At 43.3% G+C, this 18944-nt stretch overlaps 1 protein-coding gene across 1 annotated transcript in view; it reads right to left on the bottom strand.

Moving 5' to 3' along the window:
- ptk7b (protein tyrosine kinase 7b) overlaps window positions 1–18944 on the bottom strand; it is a 71918-nt gene that overhangs the window by 13700 nt on the left and 39274 nt on the right. Inside the window, exons 2-4 of the mRNA XM_017424333.3 lie at window positions 7625–7921; window positions 516–618; window positions 251–435 (exon numbers count right to left, since the gene is read on the bottom strand). Coding sequence (XP_017279822.1) covers window positions 251–435; window positions 516–618; window positions 7625–7921 — 585 coding nt within the window. The remainder of the gene's footprint in view (window positions 1–250; window positions 436–515; window positions 619–7624; window positions 7922–18944) is intronic.

Here is an 18944-nt window from a genome sequence, read left to right as displayed (position 1 = left end):
GAGTATCACTGCCTCTGTGGAAAAAGAAGGCACAGAATAGAGCAGCGTGCAGAGGAATGATGGGAAATAAAAAGTTTAAGTGCATGAATTTGATAAAAGTAGCAAAACGCTAGCTATAGGTACCTATTTTTGAAGGAACTGAAGAGATCTAAATGTATTTCTATGGGGACCTTTTACATAAATAAAGTTAAAGCTTTAATATTTAATTATTTCTCTGTAAATGTGAGATTAGTCTGTTCTGTAAACACACCTATAATGTTGAGGGTAAAGTTGCTGCTGCTGCACACGTGGCCAGCTGCGTTCTTGGCGCAGCAGTAGTAAAGACCGTTGTCGTCGGGGCCGGCGCTCGCGATCGTGAGAGTCCTCTCCTTGTTGTTGATCTGATGGCTGCTTTCCGTCAGCTTCACTCCATCTTTAAACCACTGACAGGTTGGTCTGCGAGGAGGAGGAGATTTACGAATGTAACCAAGAAGAGGGCACCAAAAAGGAAAGAGTAATTTTAAAACACCACTTACCGAGGGTGTCCATCGATGTGACAGCGCAACGTGACCGGAGAAGAACTCTCAATCTCCTCTTCGGAAACGGGCTCCTTCAAAGTCACGCCGCCACTTTCCAACCCTGCAGAAAACAGAACGGAATATAAACAGGAAGGAAGGAAGGAAGGCAGGCAGAAGAATAAAAAGGTTGAGACGGACAGGAACAAAAATCAAGTTAAGTGGTCGTCCTGTAGTCCGTCAACTCGGAGGACTAATGCACGCAAGAGGGATGGGTGAGGTCGGGAACATCGCCCTGACAGCGCCGTGACGAGAGACAAAGCAGCGAGCATCTCCAGGTCGACGTACATCAGCAGACAACAGCACTCACCAGAGCGAGATGAGCCTTAAAGGAGTGTTTTACGGACATTTCATCGACAGTTCACCGAATCACACTGGAAGGAACGCACCTCTGTCAGAGGAGCACATACAGAGAAATCAAGCATTTCTACGTGGACGAACATGTTTTGACACAGCATCTACAAGTTAGAAGTAAAAAAAAATAAAACGGAGAGCCAGAGCGTCCTTTAAAGTTTTGTTCTTGATCCAGTTATTCCCTGAATGGAGGTGAGCTCTGGCAGTGAGAATTAAAGTGCACCGTCTGGTTTTAGAATAAGGAATTTGACCCAATACATGAGCTGTAAATTTCATATAATATACTAATCTTTTGGCATCAAAGCATTCCTATCTTCTCCTCAGAGCATGATTCAAACTGTGAATCTCATTAAGTTTCTATCTTTAAAACTGTGTTTCCAGTCTGTGTAGTTAGAAACTGTCAGGTCATAAAATGCTGCTTTGGACCTGACAGAAAAATAAAAAAAGATCCATCTTCTGCTGCTGAGCTGAGACTGGACTGAGAGGCTCATCCAGGGGGACTCCAGCTGTGAGATGTAATCTCTCCAGTGGTTCCTGGGTCTGCCTCCAGGTCTCCTGATGCTGAGACTCGTCTGAAGCTCCTCCTTTAGAAGGCGTCTATAAGGTGTTCTGACCAGATGCTTAAACAAATTCAACTGGGTTCTTTCAATGATGAGGAGCAGCGACTCCGACCTCCTCCTGATCAGCCAAACTCCTTACTGCATCCCTAAGGTTGAGTCCAACAGAGCTCGTTTCAGCTGCTTCTATCATTACCAAAGCTTGCGACCATACGTAACAACTGGACTGTGGAAAGACTGGTAAACTGATAGCTTTGCCTTTCACCTCAGCTCTCTCTTCACCAAAGGAGATTTGGACTTTGTCTCCTTGAGGCAGCGGCTCTTTCCTAATCTGGAGTTGGCAATCCATCCTTTATCCGGCTGAGAACCATGACATTAAACCTATAGGCGCTGATCTCCATCCCGGTTTATTTACACTCGGACGCAAAACCGGTCCAGTGTCTGCTGCAGGTCCTGACTTGATAAGACCAACAGAACCACATCATCTGAAAAAAATCAGCAATGCAATCTGAAGGCTCCCAAACTGGAGACTCTAAACCAGGGGTCTCAAATCCTGGTCCTGGAGGGCCACCATCCTGCAGGTTTTACTTGTTCCTCTGCTCCAACACACCTGATTTGAATCAATGGGTGATTAACAGGCTTCTGCAGAACATGAAGAGGTGGTTTAACCTCTGAATCAGGTGTGTTGGAGCAGAGAAACAAGGAAAACATGCAGGATGGTGGCCCTCCAGGACCAGGATTGGACACCCCTGCTGTAAACTAACCAAATGAATAAACAATCCAGCCATCCCTTTTCCCTCCCCAGCTCCTGCTGTGAGATCCCAAAGTATAAAATGCCTCCATCTTGTGTCTTCAGTCACCATCCATTCCTTGTGACCATAGGCGATGGTTGCCACATAAACGAACCAGTAAACCGATAGCTTTGCATCAAATAAATATTATATATATTAAAAAACAACAATAAAAAGTTGTGAGATTGATGGTTCCCACAGTTGTAGCTTGCTAGCATTCCCCCTCTCCTGCTCTGAGAGTTTTCTACACAAATGCATGATGCTTACACTAACTGAAAACAAGAACTGTTTGTTATTTATGTGTTGGTTGCATAACAAGCAGTAAGTAGATTCGCTGTGGTTACTGGGCACATACTGTTGTTCACTGAGATAATGCTTGTTTGGGTTGGCCCACTTTAACCAGGAGTCTGCTGGGGTTTGTATACCCAGCGTGTATTTATGCAAGGCATTCCACTAACGCTGAGCTCCTATGGCCTGTGGCTTAATAGTACGGCTGCTGCAGTTCTGTTGTGGATCATCTATGAAATATGCATGACATGAGCCAACCTGGGACAGCAGCAGCAGAGATGAGGGAGGGAAAGATGCAGCTCCCATCTGAGGTCAGATGGGGCGCTAGAGGGGGACCTGTCACAGAGAATTACACAGGAAGCCGCCAGAGGGATCATGGGAAACCATCTCTGCAGTAACAAGGCTTCCATCCCCCTTACTCCTATCCCCATCTGAGCCAGGCTCTGGTCATTAGCTTCTTCTTAAAGCAAAGGTGTGTGTGTGTGTTCAGTCTGCAGCTGAACAAGTGTGTGTTTGTTTCTGTTAGAGACAAGTGGTTTGTGTACAGCTGAGGTGGTGAGGAGTGATACTCAGATAATGATGCTGTGCCTGCAGACGCCTGCAGAGCTACTTGAGAAAGGTAGATGTTTGACTTTTTTTTTTTTCTTGTTCAAGGTCAACAGCTTCAGCAACTTTAAAGAGGCGGCGGCGATGAAGAGTAACTCAGCTATAGGGACCCGGGGCCAAACGCTAACAGGCGGACCTGTTATTAGAGCACCGAAAGCAAAAGGATCTGATGAAACCAGAAGAGGAAACAATGAGTCACTAAGGAGGGTGGTTTAAAAAAAAAAAAAATACAGTGTGAAGGCACATTTTCAAAAGAGCCGAAATACAGTCTGGATTTTTATTGACAAAAACCATTTTAACCCTTTCTGACTCTTCTCTGTTCCCAGTTCAAGTTTCTGCAGCTGTCAGCTCAGCCAACAGAAAGCACTGTTTCAGAACGAATTAGAGACAAATTCCCTCCCCGTAATCCCTCTCAGAATGTGTGACTAAGTGTTGGAGCAGGCCTGGCAGCTAACGCCACAATTAGGGGCGTATAATTATTATGTTGGAGGCAGAACAGGAAGCTCCATCAACATAACAGATGAATTGTGAGGACATGGTTGAGGCAGACGCTTGGACCATTCATCCCAGTGTCTCTTTCACTCAATGAGCTGATTTGTTGTCATGGAAAATGGTCTCTAAACGGTGAATCAGGGCACGGTGTTAAATGGAGATGAGGTTTGACTGACAGAGGCATATGGGTTTAAAAGTTTCCAAAGCATGCAGCAAAGCATCCTGATATCGTAAACACCAAAACGCTTTTAGTGGCCCAGCCGACTGTGAAGCGGTGTCAGATTTTATCAGCTGCGGCTGACAGAGGTTATCAAACCAAGCTGCAGGAATTCAAAGGGATGCCTCTGCTGTGACAAATGTACCGATGCAAGAAAGAAAAGGAAGAACGATAATCTTTGTGCAAAATACCTCAGGAGAAGAGAAATGGGGTGGGGGTTTTAATCTATTTTTTGATGCGTCCCTATGTGGACATGAATGATTCTGAATTGGTCTAAAAATGTTAAAAATCAGAACTTGGACGTCCAGACAGTTTATGGCGTGCACACAACCGAGGCGAAACAAGTTCAATAAATTTTTAATTTTAAATAATACAAATTCCAGTAAACTGTTTGTTCTGGCTCATGAATAAGATTTCAAGAACATATTGTGAAAACAGTTTGTTCTTGATCAAATCAAGTTTTTAATTTTGGCCCTCTTGTATAAATGAGTTTGATTCCCTTCTAAGGTCTGAAAAGTGAGAAATTAGAGAGGAGACGCCAGCCAGTTGACCATGTGGCAAAAGCTTTAAAAATATATATATATTGTTAAATAATGTCTCGACCTCGTGAGCCTAAAGTCCCGTCTGGTCTAATATCTCGGAACAAGTGCAAGTACATCCCAATTTAGTTCCCGTAATCTGGCCTGAATGAAAACCATTTTCTACAAAATGTTTTGGTTCTTTTAGATCTGATGGGTCTATAATCAGGAAGTGTGATTATTAATAATCATTTTACAGGCACATAGAAGCTCACGAGGTGCAGAAAACTTCCCATCCCTACCGTTAAACACAAAGTCTTATTTGTATTTTATCTCAAGAAGCATTATGATGTCAGAAATGTGACAGGATGAGAGCGGCCTGTATGAAAATGCATCTGCAGGAGAAATGTAGGTTAAGGACTCATACTGTGTGACTAAGCTAAGATGCGGTCCACATGTTTATTAATGTGCAAACAGGCTTATGGGGAGGAAAATGGGCCTGAGTGCTAGGATTATTAGCGAATGTTTCCGTTCCTTCTGCAGGCCACGTCCCCGAGTCCAAGACAACATCTCAGACTCACGCAAACCTCTGAGACGTACTGACAAACGCGACGCCGGGGCCCGAGGGCCCTGCTGCTTCATCGTGGAAACCCAGTGACCGGACACGACAAAGAGATGAAGTGGGGGGGATAAAACCTCTATTAGCAAAGACAGGGGGGGGGATATTTTCTCTTGAATAACTTAACCAGCAGGATTAGCCCACACAGCTCTGAAAGCAAGATAAATTACCTCTCACTTTTCCGTGGGGGAGGGGCAACAAGCTGCTACATTAAAACCCATGTACAGTACATATGGGATGCCCCCGCCCCCTCCTTACAGCCTACATTTGCTGCTACGCACGCAAACTTGCACACACATGAATGCACGGGCAAGGTTAATGCCGAGGGGGTCTTTGCTTCGCGTGCGACTCCATCGTCCGTTAAATGTGTGTTGTGTAAATAAGTGAATGTCTGTCATAACACGGCTGGATCCACCTCAAGTGATGCAGAGACGGTCGAGCAGCCTGCGCGATATTACAGAGATAATGGCGATGATGGGAACGCACCAACGTGGCAGAAAAGCAACATTTTGCTTCCTTAATAAATGTGTTTGGTTATAAAAAACAGGTTCTGGTTCTGCTCAGGAACACTTCCACAGATCTGCTTAAAGCTCTATCAGGCAAAGAAGAAGCCAGATGTGAACAGATGTGTCTCCTCTGGACCAAAGAGGAGAACTGTTCTGAGGTCAGCCTGCCTCTCTGATGGTATGGGGGTGCATTAGTCCAGGTTTTAGAACAACATTCGGCAGCTGCTCTCCTCAGGTCCAGATGTTTACAGACTGATGATGCTGCACAGAGGAGAACATCTGGAGCAACTTTAAGGAAAACATCAAATTCAGAATTACCTTCTTTACTTGTTTACTATGTTCTATTATTAATAAATTAGGGGTTTATGGCATTCGTTAATAATTCTGTATTTATTTACATTTTACACAACGTCCAAACTTTTTTGGAATTGGAGTTGTATAAAAATAACTGCGTATCAAGTTATTTTGAAACCATTTTCTTTGTGTGAAAGGGGATCCGTCTCTGGTCTTATATAAACATAAGACCAAAGACGATTAAAATCTTTGTCTCAAAAGAAAAAAGGCTTTCACTTATAAGACATGCTTCTTTTCAAGTGCGTGGGAATGGTAATGCCTTGGCAGATAAATACAGTTTATTCAGGATGACTCTGAAGAAGAACTGGCCTTTCTTGTCGAACTTGTTTTCTTCTTTTTTTAAATCTGTGGGAGTATGACAGTTGAGCTTTATTGACACACTAAATCTTGTGCATACACAGCAGCTTCCTTCAGATTAGGAAAAGTGTAACAAAACGGATGTGTCCCTCTCCTCCTTGCGGTTAAAACTAAGGATTCGTCGACGTCACTTCAGATGTCTTTCCCTTCCTCTGCTCCTCTCGGTCTGGGGACTCGTCTGTTCTTGTAATCAGATGAGGAGAATCATCAGCGCAAAGGGGAAAACCTCCTGAAACCATCCGAATGCAGCCAGAGAGGGAAAACATGTTCCAGATGGAGCCGTTTTCTTTTTGTTTCATCCAGCCATCTCAATATTCGAGACACAAAAAGGCTTTTCAGTAACAACTGGTACCTGAGGGCCCTCAACAAACAGAGAGTTTTTATTTATCCCACATGAAGTTTGGTTGAACTCCCATGACACCCACTAAATCAGAAAGGGCCCAATGACGTTCCCAACATATTCAGAAACTGGCGTAGCGCTCCTTCACAGGACAAAAGGTTTGAAGTGAGTCAGTGAAAAGCTTGGCGTGGAGAAACAGTCGAGTAAACGGGGGGTGATCTTCAACTAAATCTAAATAATTATATACCTGGAAGCTAAATTACACTCATCAGCGATTTCCCAACAAAAGCCTTTTCAGAAAGTATATGGGAAAAGACTGTTACACAACACAGAAAATAAATAAATAAAAGCAACAAGAAACACATGCTTGGTGGCACAGGTGTCTGGTTTCCAGTGAAAGGGAGATACATTCAACAAACTCGGACATTATCACCCGCCGCCGATGTGTTAATCCGTCTGTACCGCTGACAAATCATCTCATGATTCACTGAACGGATTTTAATTAAACTTCCACAATAATTAAAATTCAGCTACAACTTTTAGTGTCAACCTAATTCAAGAGGGCAGACCTTAAAAAACACAAAAATCCCAATAACTCAGCCAATTTTACAGACGTTGAGCTGAAATTTTCTTAATTTTACGCTCCAAGCATTACTTGATCACACAAGATCTGCGTTTAAAACGTTGCCATTAACTAATAGTATCAACTCTGTGTTTGTTGGTGAAATATCACACAGAAACTGGGGGATTTTTTTTAATAAAACGTCCAGAGATAACAGTCTTTAACTGGTTATCTTTTGGAGTCAACCCAATTCAAGATGGCCACCACAGCCAGTTGAACTTAGCCAACATAAAAACAGCTTAAACGCACTGAGGTCTGCAGATTTTGAGCTAAAATTTGGTGTGGTAGTAGCAAGGTTTGACCAAAACGTCCGTTCCTCAACATTAGATTAGTTTAAATCTGTGGCATTAAAGGTGGTGGGTGATATGCATGTCTTTAACTTCACACTGCTTGTTTTCATTTTATGAAATTAGGAGTACACGAGGGAGAGAACAGCTTGAAAGACTCACATTTTATATTGAAGGAGGCCTTGGTGGAGTACAGCACCTGTCCGCTGTAATGGTTTTTCACGACGCACTTGAAGTTCCCCGCGTCCAGCCGCCGGTCCACCGCAGTGAACTTCAGGTTGCTCCCCTCCTGGAAGCGCCTCTCGTCGTCCTTCAGGGGCTTGTTTTCATCGTACCACTTGTACGTGATGTTGACCGGGTCGCTGACCTCGCAGCGCATCATAGCGCTGCGGCCGTGCAAAGCATCCTGGGACTTGGGCTCCTTGGTGAACTGGATGGAATTGGCTTGGACGGACAGAACTGGAAAAAAAAAAATCAAAAAGAGAGTAAATGACAAGAGGCCTGAGCTTGGGTGCTGTTAGCATTTTATAGCTTTTTCCATTCATTAAGTGTAAGCCAAAGTAACCACTTAAGTCCTGTGGAAGAATGTGATGTTTAGACAATAATGGCTTGTGGTAAAAGATTCTGCTGTAAACTGACTGGACCCAACACGGAGAAACAACTCTTTTCCTGTTCGTAACGCCGTGGTGTGACCGAGTTCTTTGACAACCATGTATCTTAATCAAAACGTGTTTCAAACAAACAGCATCCTCACACACTCTTTAAGCTTTTATTTACACCCCGTGGCTGGATGAACAAGCTCTGGTTTCTGCTCCATTTACTCTCGTTACCCACCTCTAACAAGGAAAAATGGCTGTTTTAGTTCAATTTCTATCCAACTTCGGACTAAAAGCCTGTTTGATTAGACGTTACAGTACACAAAAAGCAAATGTTCGAGGAGGAAAATGGAAAGAATGTGAAAAACAATGGAACAGTGAAGGAATGCCACATGTTAGAGGTCAAATTACAGCCCATTTTTGCTCTCGTGTACTCGTTCAGTGGTTCCACACATTTGTAGAAACATCACAACTCCACCCTCCCAACAAACTGGGTTCCGAGCATCCCTCTTATTCTGGGACCACGGCAGTCCAGCTTCATTTGCCTCACTCTAAATCGATCCTTTACCTTCTTGGTTTTCTGGTTTACATACGGGGTGTCGTCATTAGCCCCACTTTGACTTCTTCACGTTGCGGTTTATCTGCTTCTGGTTGGTGCTCATCCATAAGCTAACATTGGAGATCTTCCCAAGCCATTAAAGAACAAGGATGTGGTGGAAAGAGTTAATTAGTAATGATGTTGGTCACTGCCTTTACACTAATGTTAAAGATTTGTTACAGCTGGTATGGTCTGTATGTGTTCTTCTTTGTTTAATTAACTGAAACACAGCATCCTGAGTCGAAGACAAGTTTCACCATGGGGACGATAAAGCATATTGTACATTTCAATCTTATAATAAGGGGACAGCACGCTGAAGTTTTAGATGGGTTGAAAGGAGCTAAATGCAAACCCGGCTTCTAAACATCCTCATCTTTGCTGCCAACGTTGCTGAATGTTATTATGATCTTAGGAAAACATGCAATTAAGATTTTGTTCAACACTGCAAAGATGATATAAAGTGAAAGGTTAGTTAGTGAACGGAGATTCTCAATTTCCTCGCAGAGGTGGGAAACAAAATAATCTTCATGTCGTAGAATACAGCTTTGCAATATTAATCACAAAAAAAGAACAAGACATGATTTTCAAAAAACAGCCACACAGTTTTCTGATCGATTGGTCTAAAAGACTCAGAATTCGGTGAAACTGTAACAAAAATTCAACGATTTTCCCGCAATTCTGTCTCTAATGCCCCTTTTACACCGGCTCTAATTCAGAAGTCCGGCTCTACTCGGCTCGGCTCGATAAAGAATGCATCGCGTTCACACCGGCCAGTTTGGTCGGTAGCAGAGGAACGCCTCCTCGTGTTGCGGGGGGCGGGGCCGCGGCGTGGGGGGGTGCACTACGAAAACTTGGAGCAAGTTGTGTAAACAACGTAAGCGCTACGGACAACATTGGCCCTGTGTTGTTGCTGTTTTTTAAACTTATGGGAATTCTCCTGAGACTTCAGGAAGAGAGGCGCAGTGGAAGAAATGCTCTGGATGCTCTCCATTGTTGCGCGGAGTAGGACAGCTGTTATCCGCCAGAGATTTCAGGCTTTACAGCACCTTCAGCTGGGGGACAGACGGCATAAACATTGCAGGGTAAGCTAACGCTGTTGTTTATATTCCTACCTTCGCTCTTTATGCTTGCATCTGGTCACACCCTCGACCAATGAGTGAACAGGAGCTAAGCTTGCACCGACCCGGCTGGCCCGACTCCGAAGCAGGGACCAAAGAAGCAGGGACCGGCCTCGAAAAAATGCCGGTGGAAACGCGCGCAAAGCGAGCCGAGTAGAGAGGAGCCGGGACCTTTAGGGTCCGTGTGAAAGGGGCATAACTGTCCCAGAACCTGTGAGACCCTTCATTTCATCCACCCTTTCTTTTTCTTCTGTCAACACAATGCCCAATACATTATTTGCAGTTTGTGTGTCTAACGTACCGCCATTCTTTGCAGTTATGACTGATTTTCCATATATTGTCCAGCTCTGTTCTCGGGGTGAGTAAAGTGATTCGTCTCTAACGTTTCACTCTTTTTGTGCAATTCTTTATTCAAAATGCTGTACACGCCAGGTTTGGTGAAATGTCTTTCCACAGTAAAACTCATTTATTACTTTTTACCTACTACTGGAAAGTTCTGCCCTTGTGGCTATACAACCATACACCCATTCCTTTTATCTTAATCAGATTATAGGATCAAAAAAATATATATTACTACAAACCTCTTTTTCCATCACAGGCTGTTCTGATGATCAAAAAAATCTAATTTCAACTCAGCAGCTGCTCCAAACGCACAGTCCCCTTCTTTTGAATAACTTCTACAGAAACCGCTCAATAACCTTTGGGGAAAAGGTGTCCACGCATGTCCTCGTCCGCCTTCTGTGACACAATGTTATCATACCTGATGTCAAGGTTTGTTATCGAAAGAAACGGTGCAGTGCTAGAGTCGATTAAGCATACCAACACCTGCATGACGGAGTGTGTGCCCGTGTGTGTGTGTCTTTATCTCTGTCGGCTCTTGCAGAAGTGGAATTTGGTGAAAAGGGGGATCTTTCAATAATCCAGAAGGTTGTTGGAGGTCTTTGACCTTCCACACTGAGCCACTCCTGCCTTTCTGGACGTCTCATATTCAGGTTCACCATCTCAGCAGCAGGTGGGTTGATCTGGCACACAGGTGCAGCAAAGCAGACATCATTTTCTCACGAATGTTTGTACGAGGACCATGGATCGAATGGTGAAACGAGAGCGAATCATTTTACTTTAAATGCCTCCCGTACACAACATGAAATAAAAGAGTTAATGACCAGAAGTAATAAAACATGTCTAACTGCAACCACAGAGAATAAACTGCACGGTATTGATATATTTTCTACATTTTCTGTTATGAAAAGACAATCAAAGATTTCTCAGGCGTAACAACTTGTAGTTTGAAGAATTATTCATTATCACCTGCTGCCGAAAGACAAAAGCTGTGTGAAATGTCCAGTTTTAGGCTTGATGAAGGTAATATATACAGGTACAACTCAATAAAACGGAATATAATTGAAAAGTTATTTCAGTAATCTGTTATAAGGATTCATTCCACACAGAGTTATTTTATTTCTGGTTATTTTGATTATGATTATGGCTTGAATATTACAATTGAAAAGGATTTAAAGACATAAATGTGATCCTACTGAACAGTCTGTCCACGTACTGTGCAGGTTCTGCATGAATATGCTGTGGAGCCCATCAGCCTGCTGAGGTGTTCTGGAAGCTCATGTTCCTGTGATCGTGGCCTTCAGCTCATCTGCATTGTTGGGTTTGGTCTCTCATCTTCCTCTTGAGAAAAACAGATCTTCTGTGGGGTTTAGGTCAGACCAGGGGCTCTTTAAACCAGACAGCGTGAGCAGGTGACAAATCCTGCTGGAAAACTAAATCAACACCTCCATAAAGCTCCAAGAAGATCTAAAATGTCCTGGTAGATGGCTGCGTCGGAGACAAGCGTCTCTTTCCTGGGCTAAGGACAAAAAATGGACTGGGTTGTTGCTCAGTGGTCCAATGTCGTCTTTCCAGATGAAAGTACATTTTGCATTTTGTTTGGAGAGGCACAGTTTCCACAGTCAGTGATGACATGAGGAGCCATGTTATCTGCTGCTGTTGGTCCACTGGGTTTTATCACATCTGAAGTCAGCACAGACATGTACCGGGACCTTTTAGAGCTCTTCATGCTTCTTTCTGCTGAGAAGCTTTATAGTATTTGTTTGTAACTTTTCAATGATACTTATTGAGATGTATCGGGGTAACTCTGTGATGCTACGGTCTTTACTGCTTAGTAATGAAATTAAATATGGGTCCTCATCCATAATCAAGATTTAGACATCATAGCGGGTCATAATACAGTCAGAGTTGACATTTAAGCAGTAAGTGAGGAATTTCTAAGTTTATTTGTAAAAGAATACCAAACTATTTTAATCTCAAACGTGGATTTCCTGCAGTAAGACCTCTGATGGACATTCAGTAACATCTGCCTTTTGTGCACCTTTGAGTATTTATAGAAAACACAAAGTAATAAATCATCCTCACCATATCTGAACTGTCCAACTGCATGAAAGCTCTGCATGATTTATTGCACCAAAAATTGTTACAACTCCTTCATGGCAGAAGCAAACGGCTTCTAACAACTCCCCCCATGAGGCCGAGGATTTGTTCCATCTGTGTAAAACCGGGATGAAAAGCAGCAGATGGGTTGGAAACAACCAGCACCGTCGTCCCCAGCATCCACCTAAACAATCTATCAAGCCGTGTTCGCAGGCAGCACTGCGGCGCCGTGCTGCGCTGTTAGGAAGGACACCTAATTCCATCACTCCAAGCCTCCCCTGTGCCGTTACGAGCTTCAGTTGGCTTGACTGTGGGTTTTATTTGAGATGTTTGTTGACGTGTGGCGTTTAGACGGGTTCAGACTGGGGGGGAGGGACTTCCAGGTACAGTCTGAGCAGAAATGGGAGATAAGGTGTTTCACATATCGTGTAATGGCAGACATGAAGACAGAAGCGGGGCGGTGGCGGAGCTGGGTATCACGTTTGAAGACGTCTGCCAAGTTTACTCTGTTCAAACAGAGGCGGCACCGTGACCTACATCACTCAAACGCACCACGGTTCAGCTTCTCTAACACAGAGAGCTAAAGACACATCTGAGAAGGCTGTGACAGGCAAAAATATTAGGATTTTTAATTGTTCTGTGAGCTACAAAACAGCAAAACCAAAGTATGTTTCTTTGTAAAAACATAACCTAAAGGAAAACAAAATAGATAAACCAGAACATTTAGGGTGATTAATACTATGATACAGATTTTAATCAGTTTGTGCAAAAATATAAAAGAGATTTATCAAATATGATACTATATTTGAAACCTGAAGGACACATCTGAATCAAAAAGTAAACAAAAACACTCCAGTAACGTGCACTCTTGCAAATAAAAACAAGATTATGAAGCTATTCTCTTCACTTGTTTTTGAAGTAGAACTTGGTTTATATTTAGTTCTTAATAAACAGAAACAGGAAAAAAATATCAAGGAGGAAAAGTCGGGTTAAAGCAACACTCAAGGCTTATTTTAACTGAGTAAAATAAAACTGTCCACTTTTACTTTAAACTAATGCAATTCTTACATTTCTTTCTCTCGTTCTGAAAGTGCAAAAACGGACACTTTGATGAAACTAATGCAATTCTTACAGGTATTACTGTTATTCAACGCAGCCATCAACACAACTTCAAGCAAATAAATACAACTAGGAGGGAAGAAGTATGATATAATGACATTTCTGTGATAACACTGACAGTAATGCAGATGTCCGAGCCAGGATCGGGGTCAGTGAACACAACACGAGTTGTCAAGAGGTAAGACGGGTTGGCTGAAAGGCGGCAGGAAAAACGGAGGAGTGATTATCGTTTTGTGGAAGTGAAAAGCAAACCGGTGTTCAGTTCGTGGCGATTACACGGAGGACGGACGGTAAACTGAAGGAGCTGTGAGGACAGATTCGTTACGGCGCCTTGTTAGAGTCTGGATGCAAAACAATCATCGTTTACGACAGAGACGACGTTCTGATGAGTGGATGAACAGCAAAGAAGCGTTTACAAATGAAAACATCACTTCTGCTGCAGCCTGACTGCTTTCAAAATAAAACATTTGACTTGTTCATATTAAAAAAGAAACATTTTCTTCAAGAGTCTAAAAGAAATGACTGAAAATGATCATTTAAATGATATAAAATCTACTGTAGGTGCATCATTTTGAGACTTCTGTCAGAAGGTAAAACCCTCAACCTATTAATAGGTGTAAATAATGATGATAATAATCCTTCATTATTTAATTTTGCCTTATCGCCCACCCCTACTTTAGGAGCACAAATAGTGAGCAGCTGCACAAAGAAAAACGTCAGAGCAGCCATCAAATAATCGTTCAAACGTACAAATCTGACTGACAACTGAGGGCCTTTTTTCTGCATATCAGTCACTTCCCAAAGGTTTTCATGTAAAGACATGCGCCACTAAATCCAAACCGTTTGTTGCGGAAATGATGAGCTGCTGAAATGACCAAACAAGGTCTTAAATGTTGCAGAAATACTTCTGATGCCATTTACAAAAAGACAAAAGGCTTTGGTTTGAATAGAATAATAACTATAACGACACTGATGAGACCGGGAATCGAACCCTGACCTCCTTCATGTGAAGAAACAGCTTGGTCCGGATGAGGCGTCCTGAGACACGCTGAGGGACAAATCTGTCCTGAGGGACGCTGTGATTGGATAAAACTTTCACTCTGGTTCAGTTTATTTCTTTAATCCCTGTATCATAATTAGATTGAGTGGTTTTAACAGGACAACAACAAAAAACACGTTTATTTCCTTCCCCCCCCGTCTCGTTTTTACAGATGACGGATATCTGTCCCGACGACGGAGGACTTTAATCCCCGTGGAAAGCCAAACTGGGTCATACTGATTTATTTATCTTTTAGTTTTTTAAATAAAAGGATCTCTGCTGCCGGATCTGCAGAGGGGTGGCGTTTCAGAGAGATAAAGATAACATGTCCAAACTCCCCTTCAAAGTGAGACAAGTTGAAAGGGAGAGTTGGAGATAAAGAACAAACAAACAAACAAACAAATAAACAAACACACACACACACACACTCTGTAAGAAGGGAGAACGCAGAATGGAAAGGCTGTGTGTCCAGAAATGAGCCATCAAAGGAAGTTAAATTATTAAAACTTGCTTATTTATTTTTTAACCGTCACCAGCCGCCTACAGGTAAAGATAATTAAAGATGTTTATGCTCCTGACAGGACAGATTTTTATGAAACTTTCAGGATATAAACGCTGGATATACGTCTGCAACTGAATTCAAGATGGCTGCCATAGACAACCGACCTTAGAAAACACAAACATTTATATAATTCAGCCACATTTAGAGACAATGAGCTAAAATTCGGTGTGGTAGCCAAACCGAACAGCTCCATAATTTCTCAACAAAAGACAATCTTAGTCTAAATGTCTGCCATGAAAGGCGGCGGGGGATAAGCATTTCTTCAAGGAATGCAGGTCCTTTAATTTATAATTAGTTTTTAGCCATAAGAAGAAGCTGCAAATGCCTGAATATTCTGTTTTTCTTTTTCTGATTTGAAAAGAAAAAGGCATAAAGTCACATTTAAATGAGAGAATGAGCAAACGTTTTGTATAAAACATGGATGAAAGATAAAAACAGGGTAGGAAAGACACCCTGTGTGTGTCGTTGTGCAGCTGTCAGGAAAAACTACATTTCTGCACACAAATGAGCAACGGCAGCCCTTTTTTTTAAGCAGTTCAGACTTTCTTGGGGTTTCGTCGATCAGCTCGTCTGGAAGAGACAGAAAGAGGGTTAAAGTTGGAAACTGCTGAGCGGGAAAAATAACTGCAGGCGGGGGGATTCTTCTCCTCGGCTTGCTGCACTGCCGACCCCATTAAGCCCGGCGCGGCTGTCAGGGCTGTCAGGTGGAAGTCACATTTAAGTCGGCCCGACAGCCAGAACTCACCATAATGAGCTCATCAGGAAACCCCGCGCCTCCACTTCTGTCTGCTCTCACGAGATCTGACTGCAGGGAAACCGAGCCGCACCAGAACCCTCGGAGCAGCTCTGAGAGGAATGCACGTCGCCCGCCGCCTTTCATGCCAGACTTTTAAACCAATCCATGATGAGAAGGGGTGGGGCTAAAACCGTTTTGGTCAAACCTAAAGCAGGAGTCTCTAATCCTGGTCCTCAGGGCCACCATCCTGCAGGTTTTACTTCTTCCTCTGCTCCAACACACCTGATCTGAATCAATGGGTGATTAACAGGCTTCTGCAGAACATGAAGAGGTGATTTAACCTCTGAATCAGGTGTGTTGGAGCAGGGAAACAAGGAAAACATGCAGGATGGTGTCCCTGAGGATCAGGGTTGCCTACCCCTGTTTTAAATGGTGATCTGTTAGCGTTTGGACCGTGTGTTGAATGACTCTCAGCCACTAAAACACCAGATTTTAGCTCAGAATCAGTAAAACTGGCTGTTAGAGTCATCATTAAGCTGGCTAATGTTGATTAGCTGTGGGGGCCATCTTTAACTAAACTGATTCCAAAAAGGTAATCAGTTAAAGTTTCATTCAAATCTCTCTTTTAACCTTTTAACTCGCAGCTTCTACGTCACCAAATTTTAGCTCAATATCTGTGAAACTGACTTGAGTTACAGCCACTTTTCTGTTGCTATTCTGTGGCAGCCATCTTGAACGGGGATTACTCCTAAAGCGTATCAGCTGTAGACATCAACCGAATTATTACTTTCATTCAAATCCATTCGGTGATCCCTGAGATGTTTTGCTGACGGTGCAGATAACAGAAACAGAGACACTAAAAAACAAGCTGGTCAGTCATTCACAGACAGGCTCGACGCTGTTTAAACTTGCAAGTTAAAAACAGATTTTTCACCTCGGTTTCTTTGGGTCAATGGTGTTTTTTGTTTTTCTTTTTAAAAAAAAGATGCTATCGGTGTGAATCCTGTAATCAGGATTGTGTGTTTCCAGCAGGCCATCAAACACGGCGACGTTATCTCAGAAACTTTCCCCGAACATGCCTCTGCAGGGTGACGACAAGCAGCCCCGGCGTGTCTGCTGGAGGTCAAAGGTGAAGGCGCCCCACACATGCACAGACACAAACGCCAGCGCTCACAAACACTTGGCACCGGTGGGCGGGGACACCCACGGCCGGGGTCTGAACGTGGAAAAGCTTCTCTGCAGAGCGTGTCAACGCACGACAGCTGCTGGAAAACGCTTTAAAGTGACGGGCTGTCAGAGCGAGGAGCCGCCGAGTCGCGGGCGGGCGCGAGCTTTGCTGACGATGCGTGAGGCGGGGATTGAAGCGTTCCACCCGGCTGCGGTGAAATATTTATCTCCACGCCTCGGCGACACAAGATTCCTGGGTCTCACGCTAAAGAATGAATAAAATAAAACAGAACAGGGCTTGCATATTAAAAAAAAGTCAAATTTTTCCTCTTTAATACTTAGAAGGAATGCATATCTTTGTTTTCATGAGATATTTTGCTAACAGACACAGGCAGACACAAAAAAAGACATCATTGTCTTCTGCTGATGATTGGTGTCCATGACTACTTTATTTTCATAATATTTTCTGCCAAAATCTGCGGCTAAAAATAAAAACCTAGAACGGATCAGACGGCATCGACCCTCTGAAAGCAACCAGCTCGACTTCAAAAGAGTCAGAAAATAATTAAAGAAGCTTTGATCCGATGAAATAATAAAAACTTAGATCTGAGCGGCTGCGTGCACGACTTGGAAAGAAAACAACGCTTCCTATTTGGCCGACGTCAATCAGGAGGTGGAACCGGGGCCGACACAGGAAGCCGACTGAAAAACAGTCATCAATTTTTCAGAGACGAGCAGCGAGGAGCTCTGAAGCAAACGGCTCGGTCTGAAAGCTGCAGCTTCTGTGGCCTCGGCTCGGCCGGCTTCAACGCTGTTCCTCTGCAGGACACGCGGGGTTGTTTTTGGAGAGGACTGCAGTAAACATCAACACAAGGAAGAAGCCGGTCCTGCTGCAGGAGTTTCCCTGTCCCGGCTCAGAGGTCAGACATAAACCAAAAAAGTTGTAGTCTTCTTTTTTAAAACAAATAAACCTTTTTTGTGTATTAAGGCAATTTTCTTTCCCTCTTTTCTATTAATAAAACCCACTTTTAATTCACTTTTGCATAAAACAATCTATAGAAAACAAACTAAAATTAGTTTCTGACAGAAAATGATGTGTTGGACGGCAACTTTTCTTTGTTTTCCCACCTGATTCTTGCTAAAAATGCTAACTTTCATTATCTCCTTCTCTGCAACAGGCTGTACAAGGCTGCCATTTTATCGTTTCTTAAAGGAGGTTAGAAACTGCACTGGCTGGGGTTTCATTAAACACACAAAGCATCTTGCAGGGTAACTTCTAAACTGTTCGACTTCTGTTATTATTCCAAAGGCACACGAGTCGATCATGGTAATACAAAGCATCCAGATACCTCTGTCTTCTTCAATTAGATCCAGAAAAATGACCCAAGGTAGGATTTTATTCTGCGCCGGGCACATCTGTGTTCGTTCCCCTGCTTCTAATTGAAAACTACCGAGACGCCGGCCTCCACACGGGCTACCCAAATCCAATCGCTGCCCTCATTGTTGCAGGTAATTTCTCTGTGGAAGGATTTCACTGTGCAAAGAAAGCGCCGGGCTCATTATGACGATCCTCGCCAAGATCAGCGTCGGTTTGTGCAGCTTTTCACTCCGTCTCGACTGACAGCAGGGAGCGTGCTCTGCGGCGAGACAAAGACCCGCTCCTCGGCTTATTACCAGGCAACACTGGCATGGCAACGCACGCTCGCCAGGTGAGCCGGGTTTCCCCTTCAACGCTCACTCACACGGCGGCAGCGATCATCCATGACACCAAAGCACAGCTCCTCCTGTAATCCTTTCATTGTCGACTTTTAAAAGATACATTTATCTTCCTAATTATTTTGGATGACAGAAATTAATTATCTTTCAAAAAGTTTGACAGGAGCAGGCCACCTGGGCTATACGGTTATAAAACCCCCACTAATCCCTCCCCAACGAGCTGCTGCTTGCCAGCACACCACCTTTGAAACGAAGAAGCGCTCCATAGGGTCTCCATGACAGGAAAAATAAGAACAACAGTCATGTTAGACAGGAAGTAGCAGGGAGACGGTGTGTGTCAGAAAGGGAAGAATGAGCCATAAATCTCAAACACACTGGTGGGAGGTGGTGTT

The sequence above is a fragment of the Kryptolebias marmoratus genome, linkage group LG22, assembly GCF_001649575.2.
Source record: "Kryptolebias marmoratus isolate JLee-2015 linkage group LG22, ASM164957v2, whole genome shotgun sequence".
NCBI lineage: Eukaryota > Metazoa > Chordata > Actinopteri > Cyprinodontiformes > Rivulidae > Kryptolebias > Kryptolebias marmoratus.
This window is presented reverse-complemented; position numbering and strand designations above follow the sequence as displayed.